General features: G+C 55.6%; 1 protein-coding gene across 1 annotated transcript; it reads left to right on the top strand.

Moving 5' to 3' along the window:
- Positions 1–7,073: 7,073 nt before the first annotated feature.
- On the top strand, positions 7,074–8,346 carry LOC102461094 (chemerin-like receptor 1). Its single transcript, XM_006129867.2, has one exon. The coding sequence runs from the start codon at positions 7,096–7,098 to the stop codon at positions 8,266–8,268; it is 1,173 nt and encodes a 390-aa protein (XP_006129929.2). The 5' UTR covers positions 7,074–7,095; the 3' UTR covers positions 8,269–8,346.
- The last annotated feature ends 1,534 nt before the right edge of the window (positions 8,347–9,880 follow it).

Consider the following 9,880-nt stretch of genomic DNA (forward strand, 5'->3'; position numbering starts at 1 on the left):
ACAGGAGAAAGGTGAGGCGCGCCCAGCAAGGGAAGGGCTGTCCCAGCTAAGGCACGACTTGCCCCCTCTTGCACCGCACCGGAGCTCTCTGCGGAGGGGCAGGCTTTTCCCAAAGGGCTGCCCAGAGTCCACCTCCGGGATGTGCAGGTGGCGCTTCGTAGGCAGGTGTCCCCGGGCAGGGGCAGCGAGAGTCCGGTGCACCGTCTCCCGCACGAGCGTTTCGCACGTGCCACCAGCCCGCCCGCAGACGTGGGAAGACTTCCCATCCCTTTTACACACCAGCTGTTTGGCGGTAACTCTGCTCCCGATACAGTCTCCCCACGTCGGAGCTTTCAGCGTAACAGGCACCCGGATGAAACCTCCCCCCCTCGGATCCTCCGTCTGACACGAGGTCTCGGTCTTCGTAACACGTGTCCCTTGGAGTCTCCGCTGCTTGGGAAGCACGGCAGCCCCTGTCCAGACACCTGCCTGCAATGTGGCAGGACTCTCTGTCACGGCGCCTCCTGCTGGTCACTCAGGGAATCAGCTTTTCCACCCTGGAGCGCCCCCTTTGGGCCGGTGTCTCACCTACTGTTACTTTTTTCCCTCCATTTTGTGATAGAACCCGCGTCCCTCCCAGACAGTGACTGCCCTGACGCAGGGTCCCCACTCTCTGGGGTCCTCCCTCCCAGGGAGCCCCCAACGCTCTAGACCAGGGCAACTCAACTTTGGCATCCCCGGGGGCCACAATGATACTCCCAGCACATGCCGAGGGCTGCAACTTACGTGTGGTTGCATAGACATGCAAATATATATGCAAATATATGCAAATAGCTTCTTGCACACTGACGGGCATGAATATGAAGATTAAGGCAAAACTACCCAACACACAGGCCCCGTTTAAGTCAGTTCTGCTGATATTAATAAAATGCAACGTTGACCCAATTTCCACCCATACGACGGCACTTTTAATGAGCAATGACAGTCCTGCGAAAATGCATCTCAACAGGAGACCGTTCTATTGACGCCTTTTTTGTTTTGGCTCCCACCTGGGGGCTGCGTGTTGAGCCCCACGGAAACCCAAACTGCACCACGGGCCACAAACAAACGGGGCACAGGCCATGTGTTGAGTAGCCCTGCTCTAGAATCATAGACTCCCAGGGCGGGCAGAGACCTCTGGAGTCATCGAGTCCAGCCCCCTGCTCAAAACAAGGACCGACCCCAACTCCATCATCCCAGCCAGGGCTTGGTCCAGCCGGGACTTACACACCCCTAGGGATGGAGATTCCACCCCGTCCCTAGGGAACCCAGCCCAGCGCTTCCCACCCGCCTAGGGAAATAGTTTGTCCTACTCTACAATCTAGACTTCCCCAACACCCACCTTGCCTCAGTGACCCCCACCTTTGTCATCTAGCCCCGGCCTGGGGGCAAACAGGCATCTGACATGGCCCCTCGTTGACAAGGGGGGGTGACCCTGCTGTCTTCTCCTGCCCTGGCTGTGTCCCTTAATACCCTCAGGCCTTGCCTCGGGCCCTGCAGCCTCCCCAGGCCTGCTTTGTCTCAGGAAGGCCCCAGCGTCCCAGGTCCCTCCTGCTCCCCAGCTGGAGCAAGAGTGAATCAGTCTCCCCTGCCTTCCAGGGCTATGTCTACACTGGCGGGTTCTTGCACCAGAAATATGCAAATGAGGCTAAGCGTGGAATATTGCCGAACCTTTGCATACCTAACGGGCCGCCATTTTTTGCAGAAGAGGCTCTTGCGCCAGAAGGAGCTGTCTACACTGCCCCTTCTTGCGCACGAAAAATCCTCTTGCGCAATGTCGCTACGCTGATTATTTTCAGGAAAAACGGCATTGCGCAAGAGGGGTTTTCTTGTGCAAGAAGGAGCCGTGTTGCCAGCTCCTTCTGGCGTAAGAGCCTTTTCTGCAAAATGGCGGCTCATTAGGTATGCAAATGAGGCTCGGTGATATTCGCCGCTAAGCCTCATTTGCATATTTCTCGTGCAAGAAGCTGCGAGTGTAAACATAGCCCAGGTGTTCTACAGCCCTCAGCTGGGCCCTAATTGGCAGTATCTGCCTCAGCTGTGGGCTCCACACTCCGCCCTCTCTTTTAACCCTTAAAGGGGCAGTGCGGGGCAGATGCCTTGTCAGCAAACCCAAGTTTAAGGACTGGGCATCCTATATCCCAGCTCAGGGATTCATCACAGGTGAGGAAGATGGTCCCAGCTTTGACTAGCTGGCATCTGACTTTCCCTGCTCGGTGAGATCCAGCAGGTAGGAATTATTAGGAAAGGGATAGAAAATAAGACCCAGAATATCTTACTGCCCCTGTATAAAACTATGGTACCGTACTCCCACATCTTGAATACTGTGTACAGATGTGGTCTCCTCACCTCAAAAAAGATATTTTGGCCTTGGAAAGGGTTCAGAAAAGGGCAACTAAAATGATTAGGGGTTTGGAACGGGTCCCATATGAGGAGAGGTTAAAGAGACTGGGACTTTTCAGTTTAGAAAAGAGGAGACTGAGGGGGGATATGATAGAGGTCTATAAAATCATGAGTGGTGTGGAGAGGGCTGATAAAGAAAAGTTATTTATTAGTTCCCATAATAGAAGAACTAGAGGACACCAAATGAAATTAATGGGTAGCAGGTTTAAAACTAATAAAAGGAAGTTCTTCTTCACACAGCGTGTAGTCAACCTGTGGAACTCCTTGCCAGAGGAGGCTGTGAAGGCTAGGACTATAATAGAGTTTAAAGAGAAGCTGGATAAATTCATGGAGGTTAGGTCCATAAAAGGCTATTAGCCAGGGGGTAGAAATGGTGTCCTCGGCCTCTGTTTGTCAGAGGCTGGAGAAGGATGGCAGGAGACAAATCGCTTGATCATTGTCTTCAGTCCACCCTCTCTGGGGCACCTGGTGCTGGCCACTGTCGGCAGACAGGATACTGGGCTAGATGGATCTTTGGTCTGACCCAGTACGGCCGTTCTTATGTTCTTCTGTAGGTATCCCTGTGGTGCCCTCCACAGGCGGGTGGTGGAAAGTGTCCCTGGTTTGTGTCTCTCCCGTTCCGCTCTCCTGCCGCCTGGGCCATTTGAGGCAAGTAAACCCGACCGCTAGCCAGCTCTGGTGCTTCTTTCTGTTCCCGCCGGCTGTGTGGCTCCAGGTGGCCCCGTGCCCCGGAGTGCAGGGAATCGCTAGCTCCCCAGATCCCTGCTTTCCTGAGTCTTGCTGTGCTGTCCCCGTTGGACACTGAAAATGCTGGCTCTTTCCGTACCCACAGCCAGGTCTGACATTTGCCCATCTCCCCCCCCCCCCCGATGGGGCCGAGGGACAGACGCCAAGAGGTGAATCAGAGGCGCTGTCGGCTTAGCTCATCCGGCAGCACCTTCCCAGCTGTGGGAACCGAATCGTGGGCATTAGCTCTTCCGGGCTGTGGCACTGGGGCCCGGCACTCACGGACGTGTGGCCTCCTCACAAGGCAGAGACCTACACGGCTGCTTTGCTGGCTGCCCTCCTCACACAAGCCCTCCGGCAGCCCACTTGCTGGTGAGAGACGCCATGTTCAGGGAAGCAAAAAGAGGTCTCAGTAAGAACATCAGAATAGCCAGACTGAGTCAGGCCAAAGGCCCATCTAGCCCAGTGTCCTGCCTTCTGACAGTGGCCAAGGCCCGGTGCCCCAGAGGGAATGAACAGAAAAAAGACTCATCAAGGGATCCCCCTGTCGCCCATTCCCAGCTTCTGGCAAACAGAGGCTAGGGACACCCTCCCTGCCCAGCCTGGCTAACAGCCATCAATGGACCTAACCTCCATGAATTTATCTGGTTCTTTTGTGAACTCTGTTAACATCCTGGCCTTCACAACATCCTCCAGCAAGGAGTTCCACAGGTTATCTGAAGACATACTGCCTTTGGTTTGTATTAAACCGGCTCGCTATTCATTTCCTGTGGTGGCTCCTGGTTCTTGTGTTCTGGGAAGGAGTCGATCCCTTTTCCTTAGTCACTATCTGCACATCAGCCATGGGTCTATAATCCCTTCCTAGGGGCTGTTTCTCTGTTGACGCTGTGGATCCTGAGTACAATCAGCCACGACTTGTGCAGCAGCCTAATTAGAGCTGGTCTCATAGTATCCCAATCCTGTTCTGTACCCAGCCGCAAGGGTTTCTGAGGCTAAGCCCTGAAATCCAGTGAGGCTGCCACCAGGAGGTCTGCGTTTGGTTTCTGGGGGCCTAGCACTTAATAGATTTTGAGCACAGAAAGTGCCATGTAGTCTGGCTTCATGCGTGGCACGGGCCAAAGAGCCACACCGGACGCCTCTGCAGCAAGCCCACGTCTTCACTTTGGGCTGTTAAGTACCTTTTAGGAAGATGCGCAGCAGGTGTGAGGGAAGAGGAGAGGCTGCGAGTCAGGATGCCTGGTCCCGCGCTCGGTGCTGCACGGGGAGTTAAAGCCCTAACTCCTGGGACTCCTGGGTTCTCTCCCTGGCTCTGGGAGGGACTCGGGGTGCACGGTTTAGAGCGGGGTGCGACTGAGCAGCCCGTGTGCTCAGGACATCTGCCTGCCTGTAACACACAGATGAGACTGTCAAACCCCATCCCCCCATACACACACTTTCCGCCACGAACATCCCTTCCTTCTCTTTTGGAAACCCACAAGAACAGCTTCCTGCCCAGTGCAGAGTGAGGTCCTGCCGGCTGTCTGGATCCTGGCCCGAGAGGAGATTACCTCTTAGATTAACCCTGAACCACAGCCCGGCAGCCCGCAGGTAAGAAGGGATCTAACCCCTCAACCCGGCCTCCGTGCATTGGAGGCTGGATCCGTAGGGAGCCCTCGCTGGTGGTGGACACGCAGCTGGCTGGTCACGTCTTGCCGACCCGTCGTATTCCTAGCTGCTCAGCCTGGGAGCAGGAGCCAGAGGCACATGGGCCGTTTGCTGCAAGACGTTTTGTTGGAACCAATGCTCCCGGGCGTTCTGAAGTCATGAATGGGACAGCCAAGGACCAGACAATGGGGAGCCACAGGGCGGGGAGGGGGAGGGGCTGGGCGACTGGAAACGGGACGGGAGACGGGGGTCAGGTGAAGGAGGCCAGGTGGGGAGATGGGTGGCAGTGAAGGGGCAACCAGAAGGCAGGTGGGGGTCCAGCAAGAGGGGAGGCAACGTCTGGTGAGGGGTGGTGGGAGTAGGTGGGGCTAGGCAAGGGAAGGTGACGGGTGGGGACAGTGGTGGCTGGGTGGCTGGGAAGGAGAGAGAAGCCGGGTGTCATGCGACAATGGGAAAAACTATTTCACTAGGAGGGTGGTGAAGCACTGGAATGGGATACTGAGGGAAGCAGTGGAGTTTCCATCCCTAGAGGTGTGTAAGTCTCGGCTTGACAAAGCCCTGGCCGGGTTGATTTAGTTGGGATTGGTCCTGCCTAGAGCAGGGGGCTGGACTTGATGACTCCTGAGGTCTCTTCTAGCTCTATGGTTTTATGATTCTATGAATGGCAATGCGAGTGGAGCTGGGAGGAGTTTTCACCTGGCGATGGCCAATGAGCCGGCAGGTCTCTCTTAAAACACTGCCCAGTCCATGGAAGAGGTTGAGAAGCCCTGGTCAGATCCACAGACTTGGGGTTTATTCGAACCTCGAGCTCCGCCGGGACCGCGGCTGCGGAGGGGAGTTTATACAAACATTTCCTCAGTCGGCTGAGAGGTGTTTATAAATCCTGTGGAGCAGGGGTCCCCAACGTGGTGTCCACGGGTGCCATGGCACCCGCTGGGGCATTCATGTGTGCCCGCCGAATCATCTGGGCCGGCCCCGGGCGTGTGGCACATGGGCAGCCCCTGCCCTGGGTGCACGGCACATGCGCGGTGTCAGCCCTGGGCGCAGGGCATGTGGGTGCTGGCATCGTGCATGCGCCGTGCGCCCGGGGCAAGGGCCACCCATGCATCTATACGTCCATGCGCCCCGCCCCTGGATGCCCGGCATGTGAGCAGCCCCGCCCCCAGGCGCCTGGCAGCCCCGAAAAGTTGGGGACCACTGGTGGACGCTCCGTGGCCTTCCCGGGGATGGCATGGAGTAAGATACACAGGGGGCTTATTTTGATGCATATTAGCAACTTGATTTGGGCAAAATCAAATATTTCCTCTCTCAGGAAAAGCTGTGGCTACGGAGAAGAATCCCAGTCTGAACCGAAACCAAATAACACCACTTTACTGGGAAAGAAAATTCGGACTAGTCCCTTCGTTTTAGGCCCTTTGGAATGTTTTGTTTCCACGTCGATCTTCGTGGAACATTCACTTTTTTATGCAACTTCATGAATTTCATTGTTAAGTAAAAATGCCGAAAAACTTTGCTTTGTTTTCAAAAAGGAAATTGGATCAACATGGGCCTGTTTTTCTAGGTGGTGTGATTTCAACGAAACCGCTATTTTTTTCACAGAAAAGTCTTTGTGATGAAAAATGTCCAGGAAGTTCTGTTAGGTGGCACAGTCCATAAATGGGTCCACAAACTCTAGAGGAGACAGGCAATTTGCACTTTATTTGGCCATCTTAGCGCTTTCTAGAGCTTTTAACAGAACTCAGCTAGAGTGTGGGTGTTACTTACAATTTGCTACCCAACCTCCAACCTTTTATGTAGGTGCTAGAACTAAGGGTGCTGGGGGGGGCTGCACCCAGGCCTGCCAATGTGTGTGGGGGGAAGGGGCAGTAGCCTTGAGGCCCAGAGATGAGGCAGTGGCTGGAGACTTGGGCCCCTTTGAATTGCTGCTGGAGTGTGCTCAGCAGGGCTCTGAGGGCTGGGGGATGGGGGGCAGAGTGCCATGGTCTGGGCAGAGCTAAGGGCTGACTGCCCTTGGCCCTGCCCCTTCTGGGGGCGTGGAACTGCCCCACCCTCCTCCACACACTCACCTTGCCTCAGGCCCCGCAGTGGCTGTCAACCCATTGGCTGCACCCCTGGCTTGAAGGGTTTTCCTCCATATTCAAGATTTACAGTTTGGGTCAATGGCTCTGAGCGCCCCCCCCCACCCCGATATATCATTCCAGCACCCCCATCCATCTCTCCTGACCGAGTTAAGCTTTTCAGAAACATGATATTTGTTCTTTGTTTGGTCCGTACAAGGGCTGCACTGCCTGAGCCTACCCCTAGATGGCAGCCTTCGGAGCAGAGGACATGATTCACCTGGTCTTCCTGATGGTCTATGGCCTGGCCTTCCTCCTGGGCGTGGTGGGAAACGGCTGCATCATCTTCCTCACTGGCTTCCAGGGGAAGAAGACAGTCCCTGATCTGTGGTTCCTCAACTTGGCCATTGCTGACTTCATCTTCTCCTCCTTCCTCCCCTTCCGAGTTCTGCCCAGAGCACTGGACTCGCAGTGGCCCTTGGGCAACTTTCTGCGCAAGTTGACCATTATCGTCACCTCACTCAACATGTTCGCGAAGGTTTTCCTGCTCACTCTCATGAACGCCGAGCACTGTATCTCCGTGGCCTGCCCCGGGCGGCCCTGGGCCCGCAGCTCACCCCGCCTGGCTTCCGTCGCCATACTGGTCGTGTGGCTCCTGGCCCTTGCATTCAGCTTGCGGTACCAGGATCTGTGGGAGTCCATGAGCTCATCTTCAGCCTGGAAAGTCGCCTCTGGCGGGCTGCACCACGTCCCCGAGAGCCTCCCGCTGACAGAAAGGTCGATGGGCAGCGCGGCGACCCACTTCCTGGCTGGGTTCCTCATTCCATTAGCCTTGGTCGTCACTTGCTACGTTCTTCTAGCTGCCACGCTGAGGAGAAGCCATTTCAGTCCGTCTGAGAAGCCCCACTCGGTCCTCCTTGTCTTGATGCTGACCTTTTTCCTCTGCTGGCTCCCGTACCACATCTTCAATTTCCTGCAGGTCTCAGGGGGCGCACTGCCGGCGGAGATTAAAACATCCCTGGACATCGGCATCCTCTTTGCTTATGGCGTGCTCTGTTTGAGCAGCTCCCTCACTCCCCTCGCTGTCCTTTCCATGGGCCTGCCCATCCCAGCCTGCGGCAAAATGGGGGGGCCCTGTCACAGTGCAGTTCACCCGGGACCAGATCCAGGTGAATGTCACATAAAAAAGCCATATGTAGACCTGCAGGGGTTACATTTGTATTCCTCTAGGCCAGGGGTGGCCAAGCTGCAGCTTGCGAGCCGCATGTGGCTCTTCTCCCCCAAAAGTGCGGCTCACGAAGCCACTCCTGCCCCTCCCAAACGGCCCCTACCCCCCTGCCCCCGGCTCCTCCCAGCCCCCGGCTCCCCTGTGCTCACCGGGGTGGAGATTCAAAATGACGCCCAAGATGGCGGCCATTGATGGGAGCCTGATATGGCCAAAAACCCCTAAGCTTGTTTCCTAAAGGGGCAACCTCCCTTTTTTTTTTCCCTTGATAATTCCGGCGCGGCTCTTCTGCCGCTATTTCTGCTCTCTTTGTTAAATGGGGTGGCCACCCCTGCTCTAGGCCAGCCATGAGCCCTGCTGGTGAAAATACCAGGTGTTCTTTATCAGACGGCTTTCATCAGCTGCAACTCCCTATGCTTGCTAGCTGAGAGCTGAGTATAGGATAAATAACATGACCTCAGTTCTGAGCCCCAAGAGAACATTGAGAGTGGCATTGGGCCAACTCGCACACACTCAGTCAACAGCTAAAGTATAATATCACTGGGAGTCCCACCCCTTTGTGAGTCTCACCAGGGACCTAGACCTTGAAGGGTGCCCCGGGTCCCCCGCAGCTGGAGCCACATCCACTGTGGCCGGGTGTGAGATGACCGGAATGGGACTCCCCGGAGACTGAAGGGGTGTAAACATTTCCAAGTGCCTGTTACTCTTTTATGCATTGCTCTGCCTGTGCTTATTGGCGTATTGCTTTGCAGTAGCTGTGTAACCTTCTCGCAGTATTATGCCTGTAATAGTAGTGACGTAGTAGATTAATAAAAGCAACTATTTATCCCTAATCCCTGTCTTGAAGTGAATCCACAACCCTGTTGGCCCGTGCCCCAGAGAGAAAAGTTCCGAAGGGGGAGCTGGGATCCATTCACAAACTGAATGCTAGCGCAGGCTTACGGACTTCCTTAGGAGCCTTGTGTCCCTCTCCAGCAGGGGTCTCAAACTCAATCTACCTTGGGCCAGAGTCAGTCCTCTAATCCTCCTAGCGAGCCGGCGGGTCTCCCCCTCGCTCCTGGCAGGGCCCTAATTCTCCTAGTGAGCCAGAAGGCACCCCCTCTGGTAGGGCCCCAGGTGGGCAGGCGGTGGTGTCTCTACACGTTTCCTTCCCACCAGATTTAGAACCCAACAAGGGCCCCCCACTGCCAGCCCTGGCAATTCAGTGGGGCTAGAGCGGCTTCCTGCTGCTAGCCCCATGCGGCTGCCAGCACGTCTCTGTGGCCCAGGGAGGTGTGTGCAGACCCTACCCATCCAGAGCTGTCAGCTGTGACGCTGTTCCCTCCCTTTGTGAAACTGATTAGCGATCGGGGCTGCCGCCCCCCTGGTTGGATCACAAGCCTCCTGAGGATAAGTGGGGCTTTTGCTCCCCTGGAAAGCCCCAGCCATTAGAATGAAGCCAGATCTGGGCACTTCACGACCGGAGGCCTCCTGCACCATTATCAGCTCTGGAGCTTCTGCTGGTTTGTGGTTCAGGGCATTCGAAGAGACACCTCCTGGCCGCCTTTTGCTTTCTGTTTTCAGGCGGAGACTTTAGATCTCGTGGTGTGTGGAGAAAATCTAGAACACGCCCCGAGTTCAGCCTGAGACCTCAAGCCCCCGATGGCAAATACAGAGCCCCCAGGAGTGTTGTTAGCTGGGATTTCAAGATGCCCTTCCCCTGTGGAGGATTATGCTCTTGCTCTAGACTGGGATTTTCAGTCCTACTGAAGGAGGTTCGGGACCCAGCTCCTGTCACTCCTTTAGGGTTCTTTGCCAGTAACGACCC

This window comes from Pelodiscus sinensis, chromosome 24 (genome assembly GCF_049634645.1).
Source record: "Pelodiscus sinensis isolate JC-2024 chromosome 24, ASM4963464v1, whole genome shotgun sequence".
Classification (NCBI taxonomy): domain Eukaryota; kingdom Metazoa; phylum Chordata; order Testudines; family Trionychidae; genus Pelodiscus; species Pelodiscus sinensis.